At 42.0% G+C, this 27,120-nt stretch overlaps 2 protein-coding genes across 2 annotated transcripts; both read left to right on the top strand.

Annotated features, from left to right (window-relative positions):
• Positions 1-4,569: 4,569 nt before the first annotated feature.
• Positions 4,570-19,441, top strand: LOC138967127 (uncharacterized). Its single transcript, XM_070339615.1, has 4 exons — positions 4,570-4,895; positions 11,898-12,018; positions 13,566-13,681; positions 16,836-19,441. The coding sequence occupies exons 1-4, from the start codon at positions 4,853-4,855 to the stop codon at positions 16,919-16,921; spliced, it is 366 nt and encodes a 121-aa protein (XP_070195716.1). The 5' UTR covers positions 4,570-4,852; the 3' UTR covers positions 16,922-19,441.
• Positions 19,442-21,347: 1,906 nt separating this feature from the next.
• Positions 21,348-26,496, top strand: LOC138967126 (tubulin alpha-2/alpha-4 chain-like). The gene is made up of 5 exons (XM_070339613.1): positions 21,348-21,475; positions 22,418-22,640; positions 22,943-23,244; positions 23,667-24,194; positions 24,718-26,496. The coding sequence occupies exons 1-5, from the start codon at positions 21,473-21,475 to the stop codon at positions 25,018-25,020; spliced, it is 1,359 nt and encodes a 452-aa protein (XP_070195714.1). The 5' UTR covers positions 21,348-21,472; the 3' UTR covers positions 25,021-26,496.
• Positions 26,497-27,120: the final 624 nt, after the last annotated feature.

Raw genomic sequence — 27,120 nt, 5'->3', positions numbered from 1 at the left:
TTCCTTTCTTTCTTCCTTCATTCCTGGCTGCCTGACTAAGTGACTGACTTACTTACTTTCTTACTTAATATTTAGAGGAACATTTTAAAGAAAGTATCCTTCCTCCATACATTTTGAACCATGCTATTTCTAGAAATACTAGAGGAATACCCGGCTTCGCCGGGGTGAATCGCGAGACAGAGACAGACAGCGTGGCCAAATGTAACCGAGTGCCAAAACACCACAATCATATTTGAAGCCGAAGTCCACTCAAACGGGATTGAGAATAACTGTTATGGCTTCTGGAAGGAAGGCCTGAATATTCAGTCACACACCAATGCCGCCAGACCACATCACAAACAGAACTCTACAATCCACAGGTGTTGCCCACACACACACACAAACACACACACACACAAACACACACACACACACAGAAGCCGTATATATATATATGTATATCTATATCTATAAATATATAGAGATAGGTGACAGTGTATTTTTCGCGTGGCTATAAATTGATTCGACCTTTTCACTTTGACAGTAAGAACAACTTCCGGGTGCAAGGGAAGCGATCTGGACAGCGCAGTGAAATTCTAAAAATAGTAACGTAGTAACGGGAACATGGATTGACGCCACACGAAGGAAGGGAGATAAACGCTGAAAACACTGGAGAAGATAAAGAGAAAAACCCATATCGGTTCAGCGCTGCGCGCTGAGAGCACGTGTTGAAATATCTCATGTCGAGTCCCATCGCTGTCGACGACGCCAAATGTAACCGAGTGCCCAAACACCACAATCATATGTGAAGCCGAAGTCCACTCATACGGGATTGAGAATAACTGTTATGGCTTCTGGAAGGAAGGCCTGAACATACAGACCCACACCAATGCCGCCAGACCACATCACAAACAGAACTCTACAATCCACAGGTGTTGCCCACACACACACACAAACACACACACACACAGACAGACACAAGTCGTATATATATCTCTGCTGACTTTCAATTGTTTCTTTCACAATTTCTGATGTATATATATATATATATATATATATATATATATATATATATATATATATATATATAAAAGATATCTATATCTATAAATATAGATATAGGTGGCAGTGAATTTTTCGTTGGCTATAAATTGATTCGACCTTTTCACTTTGACAGTAAGAACAACTTACGGGTGCAAGGGAAGCATTCTGGACAGCGCAGTGACATTCTAAAAATAGTAACGTAGAAACGGGATTATGGATTGAAGCCACACGAAGGAAGGGAGATAAACGCAAAACACTGGAGAAGATAAGGAAGAGTTACTGGGAATGGTGAAATGAACAAAAAACCAAAATCGGTTCAGCGCTGCGCGCTGAGAGCACGTGTTGAAATATCTCAGTCGATGAGGTTGTGTCCGGGGTGTAGCTGAATACGGTGTCCCAATTTAAAAAAGATCCACCGAGAACTTTGGCGTTTTGATGTGGTCTAGCGGCTTTGGTGTGTCGGTATGGGGGCCCGGGTTGCTCAGCTGGAACCAAAAGGGTTCAGCGCTGCGCGCTGAGAGCACGTGTTGAAATATCTCATCGATGAGGTTGTGTCCGGGGTGTAGCTGAAAACGGTCTCCAAATTTGAAAAAGATCCACCGAGAACTTTGGCCGTGCATCGCGGACACACACACACACACACACACACACATACACACACACACATACACACACACACACACACACACACACTTGACACACACACACACACACACACACACACACACACACAGACAGACAGACAGACACAAGTCGTATATATATATATAAAACATCAGAAATTGTGAAAGAAACAATTGAAAGTCAGCAGAGACTTTCTTCCGAGATTTGTTAAAATCTCTAAGCAGAGATAGAGAGAGAAATAAGTAGAGGTTACATGCCGAGTCTCAGTGATTATCAAAAATAATGGTCGAAGTTAGCGGATCATGAAAAATGCGAGCTTTAGCGAGCTTTTTCATGACCGCGAACTGAGACCATTATTTTTGATAATCACTGAGACGAGGTGTGTAACCTCTTTATTCCTCCTTTCTTCAGTTATTCAAAGAAAAGAGGAGTTTTTTTTTTGCGAAAGTTTGCTCGAATCCTATTCACTCAACCAGTCAACCTGCGCAGGCGATCGATTAATGCGCGGTTGTATAGTTCCGTGCAAATCATTCCATTCTGTTAACACTTCTTGTCAGTTTTCGTATTTTGGACTAAAATCAAGTACACAGATATGCTGTTATTCTGCTGTGGCGGCAAAGGCAGATATTGTGTGTTCTGTATATGTTTTGGTATCGGTTAGGATAATGTTCTTTCGTCAAATGGGACTAGCAGACGAACTTTTGCACCCGTGTTCCAACGTTAAAAACTGTATGAAGTTAAGTTTTCTGGGGAAAATAGTGTATGAAACCGCTTTATGTTGTTTAAATTGATGAGATGTGTGCATTTGGTTGCGTGTGATCTGTTTATTAAATGAAATATTGTTGAAAACTGACCGTCGGATTGCAGTCTGTTGTCGAAGAAACTGAGTGAAAAGAAGGTGAACTACTCTTGTCGCTAGACAAAGTAAACTTGCCTTGGAAAATTGCTTGTGATGAACGTCTGATCTAGATTCAGAAAACAACCGAACTCATGGATTTTATATGGAGATTCATGTGTTCAGGCCTGTAGTTGTTAATTTAAATGCGGTATGTTTGTATTGTTTGCTCCAGAGATGTATACTTCGTACATTAGAGCGTTCGGAACTTTTCAGTCGCAAAAAGTAGTACCGAAACAGAACAGCTTCCCAACCCATTGCACTATCGAGGATTCAGGCTGTTGCTGGGTCGTTATTTGTTTGGTTGCTGGGTCATTATCGAAAAATAACTACCCCTACAAGTTTACAGAGGTAAAGAAGCAGAGGGGGGAATAAGTATCCCTTCACAGACAGCCTATTGGGAGCATCAGACCCTCCTCAAGGGGGGCCGAGACTGATTTACAGAGCAAAGTCGATCCCTTTGTGGGGGACGTATCGCAAGGTAATCTAGTCCTGAGGAGGACCATTGTTTTTGTACCTAGACCAGACACGTGTTTCGACACTATTGTGTCTCATCAGTGGTCAGGTGGTACTGATGGCGAGAGTTGTCAACCTGTGCTATCAAACTAAGAAGCAAACCACTCGCTGAATGGTAGCTTCTGTTGGCATGGGAGACTACCCTCATCTGACAACCCCAAGGGGATATCTGTGATATATTCATATATATATAAACACTGTCACACTATGTTGGCTCTGAAAATGTCAAAAAAAACTAATTTCTTATGACGAAAGCAGAACAATGGTGACTGCGCGTGAGACTTTTTTGTGTGCCTGAGGAAGACCCTAGTGGTCGAAACATCATATCGTGATTTGTGATTCGTTTCGTCTTCGTCAAACACGTGAGTGCAGTATTTTTTGGTCTTTTTATAACTTCTTATGATAATGGAAAACCCCTTCGGCTTCTAGAAGAGTAACATTCCCAACAACATTTGGATACTTTGCCTTACACATAATTATCATACAACAAATAATCGTTTTGTTTGATTGACTAAAACAATGCCATTTTCGATACGATTTGTATCCCCACATACTTGAATTAAAATAAAAAGGTCCAGTTACAGACTCAAATGAAACAAATTTGCACTTGCATCTCCATTTCTCAAAATAAACACCTCAACCAAAAAAGGATTCAATCGTCAATTTTTCGCATCAAAACATTAGCAAATTCTCTACCTTCTTCTTCGTAGATATATTTTCAACAAGTGTAATCAAATTCCATTGCGACTAAACACTCTTCTTACTGGTATTTTCGAGGATAACAAACAAATAAAAACATTTCACGTTTATCATCGTAAGCCCTCCATCCTCAAAAGGCTGAAGCACCGAGGTTCTTTTAATTTCATCACTCTTTCTGTTTCAGAGAATTGTAAATGACTTTTCATTTAGTTCCTTCAATAAAGGATCACTGGGATCGGGGAAATTAAAACGAAGGTGGGTTAACTTAGTCATCAGTTGCCAGTTTTTTTCAGACATTTGTTTTTCCAAATGTGCGGTGTTCTTTTATTAAAATTTCTGTCCATTTATCGGAAAAGTTTAAGGTAACAACTTCTGTAAACTTGACATCAAAAGGACGGTTACACCAAATACCTTAAATTTATCCGGATTCCAAGGAAAATTCAAATCAGACAAATATCTCTTGTTGGAATACGTAGGCCGTGGTCCTAACCATATCACAGTTGTTTTAACATAATTCATTTTCATACTTGACATACTTTGAAAAGCACTTACCCTATACATGTATGATAAGCTTGCGGACGTTGTGAATTTTGCGATTCTTACTCAAGTTAATGGCAAGGGAGAAGATCCGGCCTTGTTTTCAACATTTAGGCAAGTACAACTCATAGCGGACAAAAGCGAATACACGAATAGCTTGTCTAGAAACTCCACCTCTGTTGGGAGAGTACAGCCGAACCGTGCCGCAGTAAATCGCAACACAGGTATTCACAACACGAGCCAGTCAGGTAAAGCCAGTCTGTCCTTCCGTGTGTGGCGCAGCGAGCGGTGACGCACCACACGGCAGCACTTGAATGTATTTTTGTCATTTCGCGTTTACAACTCTCCACTGCGTTACCGTCTCTCGTCCTGATAAACACTAAAGAGATATAGCACAGTGAGATATCAACTTTGTGATGAACGCATTGAAAGCCAACTGGGAACGATTACGAGAAATTGCCTTGCAAAAGTAGCCTAACTGAGCGGCGCTTCTTCCATTTTAGGTGACAACAAATTTGTCGTCTGCTCAGCGGCTGTGGAGTTACCTCGCTGGCAAAAATGGCGTGGACGCTATCTGCGTTGCTATTGTTTCTCTTGGCAGGTGAGAACTTCTCTTTGGTTTGGGAACGCGAACCGATATGCATCGTTTAAATTGTGTATATATATATATTGCTGACGTTGAATGTTAAATGTGAACACTACTAGGGGACTGAAAGTCTGACAATCAACTGCACGTTTGTACATCTACCTCATCGGGTTTTCAACTCAGTCTTGTGATCATTGTATCGTCCACTTTCCAAGCAGATTTGAGCCATTCCTTGCGTCGTTTGACTAACAATCATACATCAAACGGTTGTTAGAACTAAATTAATCTCTGGATTAGTGCGAGCTGTAACTCAGAGTGATGTGTGAAACTTATACCGAACACCAACAGTGGACTGATTCACGAAGCGCGGCGCGTTGTGCAGTTACATCTATCTGATCTATAAGGCTAATGTCGTCACACCTGCCTACAGGGACTTTTCAAGCTGACCTACATTTCAACGACAAGACTAGGCTACACATGTAACGACTCGAACGGGTCTTTAGCCTCTGCAGACAAGGGCCTTCTCCCCCAATAAATAATATATTAGAGTTCCCGATAGTCTGATAGAACAACCTTTTAAATGTAAATCTCGTAAAACGACTTTAAAGTCCTTTGAATGGGAAGTTTGAAACTCCAGGCAATGATCACAAAGACTCGTAACCTACCCGTGTGTACCGGTTAACTAGCAAGTCAGTCGTGACCGTGTCAACTCAGTATAATACTACCTTCAAAATAGACGACAGAGTTCACTCTTGGTCTTGTCTTAAAACGGAAGTGGCTGTTGACAGGATGAGTTATTATGCCGCGTGGAGGAACATGTTACATCTGTGTAAGGTCGCGGATGATTCAAAAGGAACTTCGAACAGTTTCGGTTGGATGGTAGCCAAAACCATCACTAAAAGTAAAACCGACGTATGTGTGTGAAAGATTAAAAGCAGACAATCAAGTCGTTACTTGTTGTGTCACTTGTATGTGTTTGGATGATTGCATATTATGTCAAAGGTGTAGGTATGGTGTGGTACTGTATGTGTCTGGGTGTGTGATATTATAAGATGTTTTGTGGCTTGTTGACAGACCAGCTTTTTTGTTGGTCCAAGGGGACCATATCGTCTTTTGTTTCATCTTTATCGACCAAGTTATCTTTAAACTTCATCGAACGACGCTATAATACATGCATTGCACAACACACAATGCAAACAAAAGGCGTATATTTATTATAATAACAATACATGGTAAAGTAAAAAAACAAAACCCATTATAACAATGTCATTTTGTTTAGAGTGTCCGCATTGATAAACATGGTCTACGCTTGCTGAATCAGTGTCTCAAACCAAGGTTATGTTTGCGGGGCCTGTTGACACACCTTGACCTGACAAACACTGTTTACTTTTCGCTCTCCTGTTAGTGTTACCTTGAAATGCAACAGTCCCGCCCTTTTCTCCATTGCAGTTGAAAAATTTATGCATCCCCTTTCTCCTCACGCTGTGTTCATCTTGTCATCGTTCACAAATTCGCGATAGCACACAGACTTTGACTGCATGTTGTGCTAATGTTTTGTTTTATGTTGCACATACATAAAATTAATAACAATTTTGAAAACAAGAGATGTAGTTCTTCGTTCGACAAGAGGGTTTCAACACTTTTAAATGTATTATGTAACGTAATTGTCTACACCTCGTCCGATTAGTAAAATGTGTTGTACTTGACATTTTGTAAGTGTGACTGATTTCAGACATAAGTATGTGCAATATGTTTGTCTCCTGGAGAGTAAGGATAAAAACAACCCACTAAATGGCACAGCGCAGGAATACTCACCCACACGAGAGCATTATATTATGCTTACATGTACACAATATTATATTATAATATTATATATATATATTATAATATAATATAATATATTATATTATGCTTACATGTACACAATAGACTGTGATACATGCTTTTTGGGTTGTTTGTCGTGTGTGTGTGTGTATGTGTCTGTGTGTTTGTGTGTGTTTGTGTGTGTGTGTGTTTGTGTGTGTGTGTGTGTGTGTATGTATGTGCGTGTGTTTGTGTGTGTGTGTGTGTTTGTGTGTGTGTGTGTGTGTGTGTGTGTGTGTGTGTGTGTGTGTGTGTGTGTGTATGTGTCTGTGTTTGTGTGTCACAGTATGTTCTGGTTTGGGGGATTTTTTTTAACACCAACGAAATGTATCTTTTCAGTTCGCCTTTTGTAGTAGACAAGATGAAGTTGAGAATCAGTTTCGGTTTGAAAGACTCAGTAAAGCTTGCTTCAAAGCGATGACTAACACTTTGCATTCCCCCGAAAACTCATGACATTTCTTTGCACATATTCTCTGTGTCTGTGTTTTTCGGAATGTGCAACGTACAGAACAACTGACCTTGCTATACCACCCTTTGCACACCGGTACGACCGAACTAAGGTAACGTTACATTACTGTTGTGCAGCGGGTTGAAAGAATACCCTATACCTCGGAGATATACCTTCACTGACTCGGTCTCAACGACGTCACGTGACATGTTATATGGTGGAAGAGAATGCGGTCGCTTATTTTCCTTTTGAGGATGAGGGTTTAACATGGATCGGGAACTTACAGGACATCCGCGGCTGTGCTTGCAAGTTTGGATAGTTCTTTCCTTGACTGAGCATCGTTTCAGTCTTACCGAACTGAGGGTGGAAAATAAGCGACAGCATCATGGCTCTTCCACCATATAACATGTCACGTGACGTCGTTGAGACCGAGTGAAGGTATATCTCCGAGGTATAGGGTATTCTTTCAACCCGCTGCACAACAGTAATTTATTGATACCTTAGTTCGGTCGTACCGGTGTGTAATACCTATACATGAAGCAAACTATTCTCTCTCTCTCTCTCTCTCTCTCTCTCTCTCTCTCTCTCTCTCTCTCTCTCTCTCTCTCTCTCTCTCTCTCTCTCTATCTGAGGTATTACACACCGGTACGACCGAACATAAGGTATCAACAAGGAACTTAGTCGATAAATATCGACAGGGGGCCGACAAATGGTTTAAATGGGAAATGTGTGTATATGGGTGTGGGTTTGAAACAAACAAACAAACCAACCCATGTGAACCCCGGGCCGCAGGCCTTCGATGTAGTGATTGAAAAAAAAGGATGTTCTCAAATGGTTCAATTCTCATTTGGTCTGATTCTCAAATGGTACCGGTATACTCCCCCCCCCCCTGGCCGCAGGCCTAGGAGTAAAATTTTATAGACACTGACCTTCTTCCCAGGGGTCATTGACCCAGTTTTAGCTATGAGAGGTGGTTCGCCCAGAGGCTGTAGAGTATACTGGGGCGGTCTCTTTGATGTCTTGAGAGGAAACTTGGCCAGGGTAGTACATGCACCAGAACTGGTGGACACCAAGGACAAACATGAAATCGAAGCAGTTTGCTTTCAGAGGGAACGGTCGTCAGCAACTCAAACTTCTCTGTTTTCTTTTTTTTAAATCTGACTTTCTTTGTGGCCCCCTGACTCCGCCCCCCTCCCTCTGTAAGGACCCCCCTCCACAAGGACCGATTTTTGTCAACATTTTAAAGGTCGCTAGAGAGGGGTTCCACTGTATGACCTAACCGCTACTGGCAGACGGCCTCAATCTTCACGCGCAAAGACGAGATTAATAGGTGCTCGGTTTTGGTATTTTGAATTACATTACATTAAACTTTTGTTGGGTTTCATGGTCATGGCAACAGCCATAATAATATTACATGATGTATAATATCATATTTCAGCATATGTGAATTACATGTCATCATACTAAACTGTCATACATTTTTATTCCTACATTATTCTGATTGATCACAACCAAACCTACTATCATTGGACACATCCAAATGCAAGCGCCTGTTCTTGACAATTTAGATCAGTGCAATTTCCTGGGTCGGGCTTTGCCACAGACACTCACGGTTTGGCCTGTAGGTAAAATGTACAATGTATTTTCTGATTTGTGCACAAAAGCTTTTTTTCTTTTTTCTTTTTTTTAACATAACAATGTTTAATGTCACTGTATGTTTAAAAGACCATGGTCATATTTGTAAAAAAAATGTTAAATTAGAAAATAAATAACATTTTGGTTCATGATTTTTCCTACACCTGTGCTAAAAATAAGAAATAAAAATGTCGGGTATATAAGTCACTCAAATACAGCTAGGTATGAATGGCTCGGTTTGAGTTTGTTGCAGTTGACCCTGCACAAAGCGACATATCATGTTTTTGTTGAACAATTTTGACGTCACCCCTCCCATAGGGTGACGTATTTCACAACTTCCTGTGTTACACAAACTCTGTGATGACCAATTTTGACGTCACCCCTCCCATAGGGTGACGGATTTCACAACTTTCTACAGATGAACAATTTTGACGTCACCCCTCCCATAGGGTGACGGATGTCACAACTTCCTGTGTACACAAACTGATGACGTATTTCACAACAAAATGGCGCTGCCCATGGTCAACCTCGAAACTATCCGTATAGAATGGGGGCGTCCTCGCCCCCATAATAAAATCCTGTTGTGCAGCGGGTTGAAGTATACCCTCACTCCGGTCTGAACGACCTCACGTGACATGTTATATGGTGGAAGAGAATGCTGTCGCTTATTTTCCACCCTCAGTTCGGTAAGACTGAAACGATGCTCAGTCACGGAAAGAACTATCCAAACTTGCAAGCACAGCCGCGGTTGTCCTGTAAAGTTCCCGATCCATGTTAAACCCTCATCCTCAGAAGGAAAATAAGCGACAGCATTCTCTTCCACCATATAACATGTCACGTGAGGTCGTTCAGACCGAGTGAAGGTATATCTCCGAGGTATGAGGGTATACTTTAACCCGCTGCACAACAGGAATTTATTCTTAACTTAGCTTCGGTCGAACCGGTGTGCAATGGGTGCACCCTCTCTCTCTCTCTCTCTCTCTCTCTCTCTCTCTCTCTCTCTCTCTCTCTCTCTCTCTCTCTCTCTCTCTCTCTCTTATTTTAAGTACTGACTGTATTCAAGAAGGCATTACGCCTTAAACCTTTTATCTTTAAAAAAGAAAGATCAGTCTCTCAGCCCCTAAGTTTCTGCAGCTTTTATTCGAAATGCTATAGTTGCTGCTGGCATATTCGAACAACTGATAATCGGAAGACTGCATTTTTTTAAAAAGTTTTTGAAAATGAGTACCACATAATTATGTAATATGTATTATCCCGTAGACAAATAATGTGGGGGTTATTCTGACACATAATAACGCATGTAATCTTAAGCTTTCCTTTCTGCAGACAAGGTGACATGAGTCATCCAACGAGCTACAGCTTTGTAGTAGGCCTATGTGTGGCATGACAACGCCTCTCTCTCTCTCTCTCTCTCTCTCTCTCTCTCTCTCTCTCTCTCTCTCTCTCTCTCTCTCACACACACACACACACACACACACACACACTCACGCACAAAGATAGGCAAACGAACCGTACCCACAAATATAAACGACATGTATACAAGCGTACACGCCGTTATAGCCTTATGCGCACACCTGAATGTCCAGATTGTTTAGGCAGGTATGTCGATCTGAGCTTGTTTGTCCAGTGTGTTCACAATTCAGTTCTGACAACAATGTTGCCTACATTCCTCCAATTAATGAGAAGTTTGCATCGTTGTTGGCTATGATATTTTCAATTTGGATTAGTGAAGGACACGAATTTACTGTGACATTTGGAGATGTTTTATATTTAGTAGGCCTAGTACTTTGGGAAAAGCGACAGGACAACCACCGAGAAGAATATAAAGCTGTCACCGCCATGTTTTAAGAGTGCTTGAATATGGTTGACAGAAATATTGCCGACTACCTCTCTCTCTGTCCTAAGAGTCTTGACCCTGTGTGTGTGTGTGTGTGTGTGTGTGTGTGTGTGTGTGTGCATGTGTGTCTGTACTGTGTGTCTGGACTGTGTGTGTGTGTGTGTCTGGACTGTGTGTGTGGACTGTCTGTCTGGCATGTGTGTGTGTGTGTGGACTGTGTGTGTGTGTGTGTGGACTGTGTGTGTGGACTGTGTGTTTGGACTGTGTGTCTGGACTGTGTGTGTGTGTGTGTGTCTGGACTGTGTGTGTGTGTCTGGACTGTGTGTGTGTGTGTCTGGACTGTGTGTGTGTGTGTGTGTGTGTCTGGACTCTGTGTGTGTGTGTGTGTGTGTGTCTGGACTGTGTGTCTGGACTGTGTGTGAGTGTGTCTGGACTGTGTGTGTGTGTGTGTGTCTGGACTGTGTGTGTGTGTGTGTGTCAGTGTCTGGACTGTGTGTGTGTGTGTGTGTGTGTGTCTGGACTGCCAGTGTGTGTGTGTGTCTGGACTGTGTGTCTGGACTGTGTGTGTGTGTCTGGACTGTGTGTCTGGACTGTGTGTGTGTGTCTGGACTGTGTGTGTGTGTGTGTGTGTGTCTGGACTGTGTGTCTGGACTGTGTGTGTGTGTCTGGACTGTGTGTGTGTGTGTCTGGACTGTGTGTGTGTGTGTGTGTGTGTCTGGACTGTGTGTGTGTGTCTGGACTGTGTGTGTGTGTGTGTGTGTGTGTGTGTGTGTGTGTGTGTGTGTGTGAGAGAGAAAGAGAAAGACAGAGAGAAAGAGAGAGATGAAAGAGAGAGAGAGAGAGAGATGAAAGAGAGAGAGAGAGATGAAAGAGAGAGAGAGAGAGATGAACGAGAGAGAGAGAGAGAGAGAGAGAGAGAGAGAGAGAGAGAGAGAGAGAGAGAGAGAGAGAGAGAGAGAGAGAGATAGCTTGTACAGAATTCAACACTACTTTTTTGTGGCGTAGATGCAAACTAGATCCGGGTATGCTCAGAATTTCTGTATTGGTATACATGTAGGCTATACAGTACAGATAGCTGGTGAATAAAGGCACAGGACACACATTTTATTTGGAAGAAAAGACTGTTACTCCTTTCTGTAAATGAATTATTTTTCTAAACGTGAAATGTACAAAAAGCGAAATAAATGTGTGAACCTCAATTTATAGTGTTGCATGTTGACTGTTTGATTTTCAGTGTCCATCACCGTGACTCCGGCGACTGGTCAGGGAGTCACATGTGAGGCGATAGATCGGTGTTCTGAAACGTTCAGCAGTCAAGCCCAAGGAATTGGACACGACCAGGAACGCTTTTGCCAGTGAGTGTAGCTTTAAAGGGATAATAACTTACAAGAAAACTGGTTCAAATCGCCCCAAGAACTATACAGTTCAGGTTGCGGGGGGTTGTAATTATGTGACCACACACTAGGAATACCTTCAAATAAACGTTTGAGCGCTGAGTTACTCAAATAGAAAACGGCTGTATTTTAAGTAGGAATCCCAGACTGTACTTCTCATTGTGACGCCTCTTTGCGCGAGTCCCGGCCTTTCGACCCTAAGTATTTTATGCACTATTCCTAGAGATACAGATTTGAAATTGAGCCGAGAGCTATAGAGTTCGTTTTTGGAGTTGAATAGTTTACAACACACACGAGGAAGGTCTTACAATTAGTGTTTGAGCGTTCTTTTTTTCAAATCTGAAAGCTGTGTTTGGTAAGTCATTGCAGACCGTGATATTCTCCAACGGGCATTGTGTTTCTTTCTACCTTTATGCGAACCGCTTTAGCGCTATATGGCACGGAATTTGCAGTGCGTAAGCTAGGCTGTAGGTTTGACTTCCTCACTCTAACGGTCTTAATCTGCTGTGACGAGTAGGTATCTATGAAAACTAACTTGATAAATAATGATGACGATCGGAAGTCCGGACTCCAGACAGGAAAGCTGGGCGAAGCAAACCACTCGCTCATTAAAATTCATTAAATTGTTTGTCATAGTTTCGGAGCAGTTTTGAACAAAATATTGCAGCGTTTCCAAATTACAGTACAGCGAATGTCCCTTGAACTTTTTAAGGTCCAAATCGTCAGAACACTTTCCAAAATGGCGCCTTCGGTATACTATCTTAAATTTGATTGATGTTTGTACGGGTGTGTGTGTGTGTGCGCGCGCATGTGTGTGTGTGTGTGTGTGTGTGTGTGTGTGTGTGTGTGTGTGTGTGTGTGTGTGTGTGTGTGTGTGTGTAATCATTTGTGTGTGTGTAATCATGTGTGTGTGTACATGAGTATGTAACTCTTTCTCAGTCTTTCTGCTTTTCTTGTGTGTGAAATGTGTGATTGTTAACCTGTCCGTGTGTGTTTAACCAGCGTATTTACAATTCTGACCACCACATTTCTCCATTCAATGTAATGTGTGCTGTATACCTAAAACTTGCATTTTTTGTGATTCACGAACTGTTGTTAAATATGTTTCAGGGGCGGATCACACCATTTTTAAGGGGGGGGGGGGGGGGGGGTCCAAATTTCTTTTTGGGACAATTCGACGACGCGAAGCGATAAGTTGAGGTCGCAAAAACGAGCCCCCTCCCCCAGAACATTTTGATAAAAACCAAGGAAAATGGAGCAATCTAGTGCAGTCTGAGCCATCTGTGGGTTTTTTTCAAATTTTGTTTGTTTGAATTTTTTAAGATTTGTTTTAGTTTTTTTAGACTTGGGGGGGGGGGGGGGTCTGGAAACCCCGGAAACCCCCCCTGGATCCGCCCCTGTGTTTAAATCCAATGAGACTCGCGTGTAACCTACACGAGTTGTGTTATGACACACCGTACGTATGCTGCATCGTATTAAATTACAAGTTTCATTGTTTTGTTTTTCAGACTACTTACTGAGGAAATACAGTGTTTCCTCGGCACGATCAACTATTGTCCACAAGACACAAAGGATTTTGCGCAGGGAAAAGTTCGGCATTCACAAAGAGAGCGAGAACAGGCGTGTGAGTATCCTTTCTGTTCTTTTCTTCTTCCTTTGGGTCCTTTTGGAAAGTTGGTGAGAGTTTGTTTATACTTGAAGTGAAAGCTTATCCATTTTTACATTTAGTCAAGTTTTGAATATGTATGTATGTATGTATGTGCTAGATGATTACCCGCTTCGCCGGGTACCTTCGCCGGGAAGAAGTAGAGCCGAATACCAGGCTGCTTCGCCGGCGCACGAAGGAAAGGAGATAAACGCGCAAAACACTGGAGACCTTCTAAAAATAGTAACGTGCAGTGACCTTCTAAAAATAGTAACGTAGTAACGGGAATATGGATTGACGCCACACGGAGGAAGGGAGATAATCGCGGCCCAAAACACTGTAGAAGATAAGGAAGAGTTACTGGTAGTGGATCCCGACAACAACAACAAAACAAACAAACAAACCAAAATCGGTTCAGCGCGCACAGCGCTGCGCGCTGAGAGCACGTGTTGAAATATCTCATCGATGAGGTTGTGTCCGGGGTGTAGCTGAATACGGTGTCCAAATTTGAAAAAGATCCACCGAGAACTTTGGCCGTGCATCGCGAACAGACAGACAGACAGACAGACAGACACTAGTCGTATATATAGATATATGTATGTATGTATACATGTATGTAGAGCGATTCAGAGAAAAGTACTGGACCGATCTCCATGACATTTCACCTGAGAGTTTCTGGGTATGATATCCCCAGATTTTTTTTTCATTTTTTCGATAGATGTCTCTGATGACGTCATATCCGGCTTTTTACGAAAGTTGAGGCGGCACTGTCACGCACTCATTTTTCAACCAAATGGATTAACATTTTGGTTAAGCAATCTTCGACGAAGTCCGGAATATGGGATTGCATTTCAGCTTGGAAGCCTAATAATTAGTTAATTAATTTGCTCATTAAAGATGTCATTAAAATCTAATTTTCAGAAACAGATTAAGAAATGATTGCATTCTATTCCTCATTTTCTTCTGAATTCAAAAATATGTAGATATGTCATGTAACTCTAAAAATATGCTCACAATGAAAGAAAATAGGTTTAGTAAGTACTACGGACGTGTGCTTTGCGGCGGCGAGCGTGACCCGTCTCGGTCTTTGGTATGGTTAGCCAAGTCTATCTGAATGTAGTCTTGGCGATGATTGGTTAGTGTTGTTGATCTTGACTAAATGTTTTTGTATCGCTTCACGTAACTTGTTGTTTGTGTCTGAGCCTAAACCGCTCAGGAATGGGATGAAAAACCGATGACGGCAGTGCGAGCTTCCATTTGTAATATTCCTAGTTGTGAAATAAAGTTGGCCAAAAAATTATTGCAACAAATGTCAAACCCAAAGTAAAGCATTAATTCCTGTGTCATTTAATTAAAACTGTATATGCCAAAGAAGGCCGTTCACTTAACCTTCAGGATCACCTTTTGGATTAAATATTTCTTTTACAGGGATCACGTGACCGCCGCTCAAGTAAGGGTACCCTCAAAATCGACCAGACAAAAACGGAAGAGCCGAATGAAAAATCGAGAAAAAATCACAATAGGCAAAACTTTGCAACTTTGACATACGAGAAGAAAGTCAAACCAATTATCTACCCTGAACAGATTATTTTGTTTTGCTACCTTGTGTATTTCGCGTGCTATGCTATTCCTACTGATGCAGGTGTCGATCGCAAGAGCGGTCAAAAACGGAACGTTTTACGTCAATTTGTATGGGTATCATGTCAAAAAGCGCTACATTTTAGCAATGACTTGTTGGATTGCTTTGAAACTTTCAGAATATTTTACCAACATACTAGAGATACTTCGTGCGAAAGTTTGGATCGTTACGGTTATTTATCCAGATGTGACGCAATGTTTCGGAAAATGTTAAACTTGCCATAGGATTGTTCACTTGTGTCCAAAACATTCATGACTTTGCATATCTACAGATAAATGATTGATACAGATTCTCTCTAAGTTTCATTTGCGTGTAGCTGCTAGCGTTAATTTGGTAGTCATGCAAACACATGAGGAAAAAAATGGAACGTTCCCGCTGGCAGTTTCGCGCTTGCAGCTGTTATTGCTGCGTGCCTCTTAAAACATGCTGCGGTCACGCTTGGCTGGGCATCGCTGTAGCACCAGAATCATCGCTAAATATGTAATGTAGCGTGTTTACTGGTCCAGCAAATTTGCGTCAGTGCTTACACGCACATAAAACTTAAGCAGTGTGTGTATCAATCATTTTTCTAAAGACATGCAAAGTCATACATTTTTTTTGGACCCAAGGAAACAATCCTGAGACGAGATTAAAAACTTCTTTTGAAAAATTGCATAACATTTTAAACAAACACCTGTAACAATCCATCATTTCGCTCGAAGTATCTCTAGTATGTTGGTAAAATATTCTACAAGTTTCAAAGCAATCCACCAAGTCATTGCTAAAGTGCAGACTTTTTTTGTCATGATACCCCTAAAAAATGACGCAAAAAGTCCCGTTTTTGACCGCTCTTGCGATCGACACCTGCATCAGTAGGAATAGCTTAGCACGCGAAATACGCAAGGTAGCAAAACAAAACAATCCGTTCAGGCTAGATAATTGGTTTCACTTTCTTCTCGTATGTCAAAGTTGCAAAGTTTTGCCTATTGTGATTTTTTGTCGATTTTTCATTCGGCTCTTCCGTTTTTGTCTGGTCGATTTTGAGGGTACCCTTACTTGAGCGGCGGTCACGTGATCCCTGTAAAAGAAATATTTAATCCAAATGGTGATCCTGAAGGTTAAGTGAACGGCCTTCTCTGGCATATAAAGTGTTAATAAAATGACACGGGAATTAATGCTTTAATTTGGGTTTGAAATTTGTTGCAATAATTTTTTGCCCAAGTTTATTAGGGGTAATACTACAGAATGGATAAAGGGGTGTGATATTTCGATCGACCGGCGCTTTGATACGACCGGCGCTTTGATGCAAGCTCCTGTGGTCTTTGCTTTTGTTGTCACTTTTATATGTGTGTTTTTGTTGTTTTTGTTTTAATTCTCTGTCGCTATTCGGATGAGATTTGGGTGGTTAAAAAAACAACTAACACTATGAGACGACATTTTGTTTCAAAGTAAAAGTAAAAGCGAGGTTCGTAATAAAACGAGTTCCACTGTGTGTATGTGTCTCTCTGTTGACAGGCGACGCTTCCCAGACAATGTCATCCTTCGTGTTACTGGGCATGGGAACAACACTGGCGATACTCCAAAGCCGTTGGCTTTCTTGAGAGTGCAGATTTCATCGCTACAGCAGAGCCGACAGGAAACCCCTACCCCCCCCCCCCCCCCCCCTCTCTCTCTCTCTCTCTCTCTCTCTCTCTCTCTCTTTGCGCGAGGGCCTTTATTGCCTTCGCGTTGGTGCGTTGGTGCAGTCACCGGCCCAAAATATTTTTCAACAATTAGAATTAAAGCAAAGACACTAGTAGTCTTTCCTAAAAGCTTTATTGTCCGTCCACAGTTTGCGCAAGCTGAAAACGACAATTTAAGTTTTAGTTTTTGTGTCTCTGACAAAAAAATCTAATACAAAGCAAACAAATTGTAAATACTAAAAAATATCAATAACAAAAAACACCACCAAAAAAGGAAACAATTACAGAAAGAACGATTGTTGATTTTTTTTTAACGTTGAGTATAACATTAATGTCTTGCTTCAATGATACTTGTTCGAACGTTATGTATCTTTAATTCAAGTCTTTGTAGCAAGCCAATATTGTTTGGAGAATAAACCGAAGATCTCTAGTCCTCAAATGCTGGACAAGGACGCAACACAGTCATTATCATTTTTGCCCCGGCCCCACAATCATTCAGATAGTGTTGATCAACTGCCCTGACTATAATGAGGTGCCATATGCTGCAGCTTACAACAATGATCGATTTGAACGCAACTTCGATTTCCTTTTACTCTGCTCTGAGTGAGAGAGAGAGAGAGAGAGAGAGAGAGAGAGAGAGAGAGAGAGAGTGTATGTGTATGTGTGTGTGTGTGTGTGTTCAGTTCGTTTGTTCGTGTATGTGTGCGTGTGTGTATGCGCGCGCAGTGGTATGGCTATAATGTCAGTGTGTGATTGTATGTTTTCGAGTGCGTCGCCCTATATTTGCGTGTACTTTTAATTTTTCCTTCTGTTGATGGGCGTATATCGCAGAATGTTGCTCTTTTGTTGAATGAGTAATCGGCATAATGTATCAGGCAATCAATTTTACCAGGGAAATTTACCGGCCAATATTAATGTGACTGACTATAGCTAGCTAAATTCCCACTAAAGTGGATTCGCATTTGGAAAGTGTCATTTGTTAGCATTTAACCATTGTTTTTGTTGTTGCTGGGTGTCTTTTTTGTGATTTTTTTTTTTTTTTTTTTTTCGGGGGGGGGGGGGTAAATGGTTACCCTTGATAGCTAAGAGGATGTAGTTTGCAGCACATTCCCTTAACAAACTGTCATCTCTTTTTCTTTTCCTGATTGTGTTAAATTTCTGATAAATCCCCTTCCTTTTACCTAACTTTTAATCACGGACCTCGATCCTTCCTCTTTCTACTTCCCCCTCCGGGAGATATAATCATTTATAATGTTAAGTCAGTTCGAATGTGTGCTTTTTGTTTTTGTTGCTTTAACAAAAAAATGGAAGTAGAAATGTTGCCAGAGGTGACTTTTCTTTTTGAGTGCATAATTATTGTATGCCACATTCTTAGCCACAGATCCACATTGCAGCTAAACGTTTTACATTTTCCTTTAAAGTTTACCTTGTGTGGATAAGGTGAATAGTGATGTATGCATTCAGAAAATAGTGTAAATGACCCCCTAATAACATAATTGCGGGACCCGGGACCCTCTCGGTAGAGCCTCGGTGGGAAGCCCTGTGCATATGTCTATGATCTGTTTTTAATTAATAAAAGTGACCTTATATAACCCTCAGGATTATTTTTATTTTTCTTCTATTCTAGTGTTTTTGTACTTCTTATTTTCAAATTTGTTTGATGTACAAGCCTAAATAAATCAGCGTGGTTTTTTTTTTCCTTTTCTTGATTCTGTGATTCGACCTGCAAATATTTTTTCAGTGCTTATGTTTCACTGCTCTACTGCTAATGTACTGTACCGCAGTATCTACAGCCAATCTGGATTGGCCTTTACACATGTTGTTGCCTTACGGACATTGGACAGCGAGACAAATGACATTGTCTAACATTTAGAGCGAATTTGTATAGGTTAATGCGGTTGTATTTATATACATTTATGCATTTAATTATTTCCAATTTAGCAAACTTATTGATTTCTTTGGTGTTTAACTAATCTACTATTAAACTATTTCTTCCTCCGCGTCAACTATGTTTGTGTACAAAATGAAAAATTGCTTGTTGTTTTCATATAATTTTTGTCAGGTACTTCGTTTAAAGTCAGTGTGAAACATAACACTTGCAGAGTCTCCAGATTTTTGAAAATGCGCCGAATATAAATTATTTAGCAGAGAAAGAATAAATGTTTTGTAACAATGTTTTGGTAGTTTCTGCTGGTTTTTCGCTTTTTGAGTACGAATGCACATCGAAGAAGTTCTGTTTTATAGTGATATTTTCTTTGTTTGCCATTTGCCAAATGAGAAAAAGTATATTTTTCTGCCAAGTTAAATTTCCTTGATTTCATATTTTGCGAACATCTGTCTATTTTGCCTTCTTAAGTGCAGATTTGGAAGCGTATTTTGTTCGATTCTGCTTTTCCCCCAATGTCTGCTTTTGGTATTTTATTAAAGATTATATGCTAGCGACTGATGTCAGCGTTTTCGTAACCACGTGTGCAAGTGTGATTTGTGTTTCTGTGTTTATGGCTTCTTGTTCATGTCTCCTTGTTCGTGTCTCCTTGTTCATGTCTCAAGATCATTTGTGTTCAGATCCACATGCACACAGATGCAGATAGTGTTTGCCGTTGAGAGAGAGAGAGAGAGAGAGAGAGAGAGAGAGAGAGAGAGAGAGAGAGAGAGAGAGAGAGAGAGAGAGAGAGAGAGAGAGAGAGAGAACTCGCAGAACGGTTTATTGTACTTAGGCCACAGACCCATATACAAACCAAGGGGAATGGGAGAAGAACAAATGAACAAGTCGCGTAAGGCGAAATTGCTACATTTAGTCAAGCTGTGGAACTCACAGAATGAAACTGAACGTAGTCCGCCGCTTGTGAAAGTGACGAGCCTGTTTGGCGCTGTAGCGGTTGCGCTGTGCTTCATAGCACGCTTTACTGTACCTCTCTTCGTTTTAACTTTCTGAGCGTGTTTTTAATCCAAACATATCATATCTATATGTTTTTGGAATCAGGAACCGACAAGGAATAAGATGAAATAGTTTTTAAAACGATTTCGAAAATTTAATTTTAATCATAATTTTTATATTTTTAATTTTCAGAGCTTGTTTTTAATCCAAATATAACATATTTATATGTTTTTGGAATCAGAAAATGATGAAAAATAAGATGAACGTAAATTTGGATCGTTTTATATATATATTTTTTTTAACAATTTTTAGATTTTTAATGACCAAAGTCATTAATTAATTTTTAAGCCACCATGCTGAAATGCAATACCGAAGTCCGGCCTTCGTCGAAGATTGCTTGGCCAAAATTTCAATCAATTTGATTGAAAAATGAGGGTGTGACAGTGCCGCCTCAACTTTTACAAAAAGCCGGATATGACGTCATCAAAGACATTTATCGAAAAAAATCAAAAAAAATCCGGGGATATCATTCCCAGGAACTCTCATGTCAAATTTCATAAAGATCGGTCCAGTAGTTTAGTCTGAATCGCTCTACACACACACACAGACACACACACACACACACACACACACACACACACACACACATACACCACGACCCTCGTCTCGATTCCCCCTCTATGTTAAAACATTTAGTCAAAACTTGACTAAATGTAAAAACAGAAACAACACCGAAAAACACAACAACGACGACAACAACCATGAAATAAATACGTGAAAGACATTACTGCTACTTGAACTCCGAAACATGAAACATCAACGTATTCATTTACAATATACCTATGAAAACAATTGTCTTCGTCTGATTGCATAATATATAAATTTTGCAAGGGATCTACACCGTATGGAGTCTCTACATGTTAATACTGAAGAAAGTGGCATATTTCCAAAATTAAGAAATCTCATTCTCAAATCAGAATACAATGGACAGTGTAATAAAAAGTGATGTTCATTCTCTTCCGCATTTCCACAGTAAGAAAGAGAGACAATGACAATGACAATGACAATGACAATTCTTTATTTTACGAGGGTAACAGAATAAGCATTGGTAGAGAGAGAGAGAGAGAGTGGGTCACACATTCACACACTCACACACACGCGCGCACGTAGCCAAGATTCCACTTCGGTGGTTATTTCGCTGGTGATGTATGTGTTTGTGGAGGGGAGCTATAATAAGTCACCGCATTCATGCTCTCTACAGTCTACGGAGAACCACGACCACGACCGAGAAGTTTCGATACACGAGAGCAAAGAGTCGTCATTGTTTACACGTCATTCATACAGTTCGAAAAAAGACATCATAGCATACAGGCAGCCTACCAATATAAGAGACGACGTCAGTGATTAGTCAATGTAGGAAAAATTCCGTTCGGGTCACCCATGGCTACCTAAAATCTATAAATAAGGGTGGAAGGGAACGTGACCTGCAGTACCATCCGAAGGAGTTTGAGAACCATCGCCTCCAGCCCCCCTGCATCTCCCTTCTCCTTCACGTGCTTGTCGGTTTCAGTCGTCTTCTCAATCCATCCAAAATGGTAAGAAAATACTTCAATTTCTTATTTTACGACTTGAGTAATACAATTACACTGGTAAATCAAATTATATTAACCGTGATACAAGGACTGACATTTGGCCTTTATCCTGCCCAGTTGTTGAGCTCCTTTCCTTCTGCTTGGTATACATTGTGTAAAGCACGAATTCCCTTTCAGCTGTTGATGGTATATAAATGTAGGTCCGTTATTTTGCTTGCTTTTGAAGTGAGTACTGACATTTTGGTCCAAAAGAAGAAAGCGACTGCCTCGTTTATGACATTGTCTGTGTGTGACGTACTCACGTGTATGACGCTCTGTCACTTACGTCATAACAACATTCTTCGTTCATGAGAACTCGCAACTCGCCCTGCAGAAAACTTCATGTGGTTGCCTGGGTGTTCGTAAAACTAATAATGTGTGTTTGGCCCGTCTGCGGAAATATGTTTTGTACCATCAAAAAACGTACCGGTGTCAGTGCGGTATACAAACCCTCCCATCATGATTCCGCCACCCAAGTTGTCTTATTCTTCGACCATAGCAAGAGTGTATCTCACTCTCAGGCCTAAAGATTAACTTGAATCAGCGATCATCCCTTTACGTACGCGATCTTCCACCCAAGCCTGCCTGTTTGTTCCCACAGCAAAAGTGTAAAATGTCGGTGTGTTCAGTAACGTAAGGCTACAATGCAAATCCTCACATGTAGCCTATCCCTCAAGCTAGGCCCGCGATTCTGGCAACAAAATCTGCGTAATCCTTATATCATAGCAGAATCAATTTTCAGGAGCTGTGTAAATAAGTGCAAACCATTATATCATAAAATCATATTGTGTTTGACGGTACAAACTGATCTAAATGTAGATACTTTTTTTGTTTTTTTAAAACCATCACGACACTTACTCGTGACGGTGATTCTTTAATCCAAGTCTGCCTATTCATTTTACACAGCGGGAGTGTATCTCGATTCACCTGGGCCAGGCGGGGGTGCAGATGGGCAACTCGTGCTGGGAGCTGTACTGCCTGGAGCACGACATCGCTCCCAACGGCCAGGTGAAGGTGGCAAAGACCGAGGTCGGTGTTGATGCTGCCTTCAACACTTTCTTCTTCGAAACATCCTCCGGCAAGCACGTTCCCCGCGCCATCCTCGTCGACTTGGAACCAACTGTTATCGGTGAGGGTTGGGGTTGGATGGATGAGTGTGCAAAGAATTAGAGGGAAGAGAGGAAGATCGAGCGGGTGTGGGGTTGATCTTAAAGAGGGGACGACGAGAGCGTGAGTGTTCGGGTGTATCTGTTGAACAGATTGCTAAAACGGTGACATGTTTCAATTTGAGTAAGATGCCAAGTTAAACAATAAAACTGAGACAAAAGAGTTTGTCTCAAGAGCTGGGGAAGGAAAGAATATGTGGCGTAGGGGGTTGGACAAGGAGAGCAAAGGCAAACGAAGCTAGCAGAACGTTTTCTTCTTTCCCAGACGAAATTCGCCAGGGGGAATACAGAGACCTGTTCCATCCTGAACAACTCGTCACGGGCAAAGAAGACGCTGCCAACAACTATGCTCGTGGCCACTACACCATCGGCAAAGACATCGTAGACATAGTTCTGAACAGAATCCGCAAGCTGGCTGACCAGTGCACCGGTCTGCAGGGCTTCCTCATCTTCCACTCCTTCGGTGGCGGCACCGGCTCTGGCTTCACCTCTCTGTTGATGGAGCGTCTGTCTGTCGACTACGGCAAACGATCCAAGTTGGAGTTTGCCATTTATCCCGCCCCCCAGGTAAGCCACAATGAATAGAAACTTTCCAAGCACCAATGAACAATATTGCAATAAAGCCCGGAGTACTAACTGCAAAGGCAAGGTAAAGCAAATCCAGCAGAAGTGGTCAGAGATTCCCATTTGTTTTAGCCAACAATATAATTATAAGGGAAAGAGGTTGGAGGTGAAAAACTGGTCCAGGTGCAGTTTATGGTCAGCCTCGCCAAGCCCTGCCCCACATAACTGACTGCCTCCTGCAAGTGAAAGAACTGTCCATGAAGTTGTAAGTAAATTGGATTTGGACAAGTTGGTTTTAAGTAAGGATTGCACCGACATGGTTGCGAATGTAGACTGTACTTTTGTTCCTGTTCTGGAATCTATTGAATTCTATTTTCTAATGACATCCCTTGGTGTAATACACGTCATTTCACGTTTAACAATAGGTATCCACTGCTGTCGTGGAGCCCTACAACGCCGTCCTGACCACCCACACCACCCTGGAGCACTCCGACTGCGCCTTCATGGTCGACAACGAGGCCATCTACGACATCTGCCGCCGTAACCTGGACATCGAGCGTCCCAACTACACCAACCTCAACCGTCTGATCGGCCAGGTCGTGTCCTCCATCACCGCTTCCCTGCGCTTTGAAGGCGCCTTGAACGTGGATCTGACCGAGTTCCAGACCAACCTGGTGCCTTACCCAAGGATTCACTTTCCCCTGGCCACGTACGCGCCGGTTGTGTCTTCGGAGAAGGCCTACCACGAGCAGCTGTCTGTGTCTGAGATCACCAACGCCTGCTTCGAGGCTGCCAATCAGTTGGTGAAGTGCGACCCCCGCCGCGGAAAGTACATGGCCTGCTGCTTGCTGTATCGGGGAGACGTTGTTCCCAAAGATGTCAACACTGCCATTGCTTCTGTGAAGACGCGTCGCAACATTCAATTTGTTGACTGGTGTCCTACTGGATTCAAGGTTAGTCTTCACGTACATAGATAAGCAAATTTCCATTGGCAATGTGCGAGTCATGGCTGATTCTCAGAAAGTGTCATCTGCTGCACGAACAACATACAATAGTTAGTTAGTTAGTTAGTTAGTTAGTTAGTTAGTTAGTTGTTGCTTTTTGGGTCCAGCGGACCATATAGGCCAAATCAGGACCCCACATACAATAGTAAGGCCTCCTAAAAGGTACCTTCAATTCATAATGATCTTTCACTTTCGTCTGAGATACACCTTCCAATTCCTTTTACTCAGACTTTGTTTTTCCAGCTTGTCATTTTCTTTATCTAATGATACATATTTCAAGTTATGACTATGTTTATGACGAAAGCAAATCAGGAACATGCATCGGCCACAACGCTGACACATAATGGTTTTGTGCACTGTGCATGAGACGCTTGTATCAAATAATGATTAACGGTTTTCATTTCAGCCATATTTACTTCATGTACTTTTATTGAATCACTCGACTAAAAATTAGATTCCTTTCGTTGTTTAGGTGGGAGTGAACTACCAGCCCCCTACAGTTGTGCCCGGCGGTGACTTGGCCAAGGTCCCGCGTGCCGTCTGTATGCTGACCAACACCACCGCCATCGCTGAGGCCTGGGGCCGTCTGGATCACAAGTTCGATCTGATGTACGCCAAGCGCGCCTTCGTCCACTGGTACGTGGGTGAGGGTATGGAGGAGGGTGAGTTCGCTGAGGCCCGTGAGGATCTGGCCATTCTGGAGAAGGACTACGAAGAGGTTGCCACCGACTCTGTTGAGAACGAGGACGACAACAACCCCGATGAGCAGTACTGAGAGTTCATCTTCACGACTCCTGTCCTTTTAAATTAAGGCCCTAGCAACAAAATATTTATCTGATTAGTCAAAACTGCGGTAACACCGATTGTACTACTACTGTGTGCTGTTCTGGTATGCAGTGGCACGGTCTGACCTCAAACAAAAAAACCTAGGTACTGCAAGAACTTTTGTTCGGTGTGCTACCCTGGCTTTCATCAGGAGCACGGTCTGCGTTCGAACGAAAGTATGCACTTCCATGCTCAGTCTTAGTGGTGCCACAGACCATTCTCAGAAAAAAAGTATGATGAAAAACTTGGAACAGTGTGCTTCTGCGGCTTTCAGAAGCATGATCTTTAAAAGGTAGATACCACCGAAATAGTAGGGTCCATAAGTGTGAGTGGTCAGTGTCTCCAGCCGAACATGGATCCGGCTAGAATTTCAACGGTGGGCTACTCTGGCTTCATATTAGCGGGTTGTACGGGTGTGAGTTGGTGCCAAGCCATATTAGCGGGTTGTACGGGTGTGAGATGGTGCCAAGCCATATTAGCGGGTTGTGACGGGTGTGACTGATGGTGCCAAGCCATATTAGCGGGTTGTACGGGTGTGAGATGGTGCCAAGCCATATTAGCGGGTTGTACGGGTGTGAGTTGGTGCCAAGCCATATTAGCGGGTTGTACGGGTGTGAGTTGGTGCCAAGCCATATTAGCGGGTTGTACGGGTGTGAGACTATATGATGGTGCCAAGCCATATTAGCGGGTTGTACGGGTGTGAGTTGGTGCCAAGCCATACAGTTGGCTTCTCTGATTTTGAAGTAGAGTAGCCCAGTCTGTTATCAGGCTATAGTCTAATGTTGTCGGGGCTCCGTCGTCAATGATCTACTCAGTGAGTCCGGCGGCTTTTGGGAGCACCAGCTCCATCAATGGTTGATGATGCAAGAACTGCAGCAGGGTGTTACTGCAAAACCAAGGCTCTGGTTGAATTCAGCTTCCAGAACTGAGTCCATAACGATTCATGACTTGGAGAGTACGAAGAATAATGGAGAAACATGCGGGAATAAGAACACACAGGGGTGTAAAGAACTTGAGACTAGAACAAATGCGAAACTGATTAGGCTACACCAAAACAATACACGACAAGAGGATAGAACTAGAACGAGGGAGAAAAATTCGTGTCCAGAGTCTGCTGTCACATCTGTCTGAGGAAACTGGGACGATGATTAGTCAATATCTGATTATTTCCCAGCATATCAACGCCGCGGATAGACACACATCTGGCAGCCAGGACTGAGTGATCAGAATAGCAACTTGGTCAAGCACTGAGTCCTTCTGCAGCTGCTGCAAAGAGTTCAATGGCTACTGCTACCACGATGTCAACAAATTACCTCATAAAAGAAGGGGGGAAATAACATCATTTCACTGAGGTATGTGCATTATTATCCGAAGATCTGGATACGCAATTTTGGAACTGTCGATAATAAAATGCTTGTCGACTCAATGACACGTGAGTTAATGTGTGTGTGGGTGTGTGCGAGTGTGTGTGTGTGTGTAAAGACCTCATCTACAACTTGCCTCACCGGGCAACAAGACTTCACAAGAGCAGGAAAAACAATCTGGCAACTGAAGAGTGAAGTGTGTTGGATCTTCGAGCAGGAACAGACAATCAGCTACTCGCCACAGTGCTAAAATACACGAACAGGTACGATAGCAGTTCTCTCCCTTGGCAAAAGCCGAATTGTACGCCCGACTCAAACGCTGTTAAAATGTGTATGCTTGGCTTTCTATGTTGTTCGAAACAAAAATAGGGGTAGCACTAGCAAGGACAGAGTTCAATATCAGCTATCTCCGTCAACAGACCACCATGTAGTTTGTTCCTTGAATACTGAGAACAATAACAACACTTTATTGTCCAAGAATGTTTATCCAAAAAAATGCAATTTCAAGTTACTCAAAGCAGAAATTAACCTCGTTTTCACTTCGATAACGGCCTCAGATTGAACACACTACCACTGTTCTCTTCTTCTCTGTGCACAATGTTTTATATTGCAACAGCTTCCTCACAACCAACAACAACAAACTTGTGTACGTAAAATCAGAAACACAAAAGAAAATCCCCCTCAGT

The sequence above is a fragment of the Littorina saxatilis genome, linkage group LG5 (assembly GCF_037325665.1).
Source record: "Littorina saxatilis isolate snail1 linkage group LG5, US_GU_Lsax_2.0, whole genome shotgun sequence".
NCBI lineage: Eukaryota > Metazoa > Mollusca > Gastropoda > Littorinimorpha > Littorinidae > Littorina > Littorina saxatilis.
This window is presented reverse-complemented; position numbering and strand designations above follow the sequence as displayed.

Coding starts and splice junctions, on each gene's coding strand:
- LOC138967127 (XM_070339615.1), top strand. CDS start 4,853: ATGGCGTGGACGCTATCTGCGTTGCTATTGTTTCTCTTGGCAG. Junction 12,019..13,565: donor GACCAGGAACGCTTTTGCCA/GTGAGTGTAGCT, acceptor TTTGTTTTTCAG/ACTACTTACTGAGGAAATAC. Junction 13,682..16,835: donor AAGAGAGCGAGAACAGGCGT/GTGAGTATCCTT, acceptor CTCTGTTGACAG/GCGACGCTTCCCAGACAATG.
- LOC138967126 (XM_070339613.1), top strand. Junction 22,641..22,942: donor CTTGGAACCAACTGTTATCG/GTGAGGGTTGGG, acceptor CTTCTTTCCCAG/ACGAAATTCGCCAGGGGGAA. Junction 23,245..23,666: donor CCATTTATCCCGCCCCCCAG/GTAAGCCACAAT, acceptor GTTTAACAATAG/GTATCCACTGCTGTCGTGGA.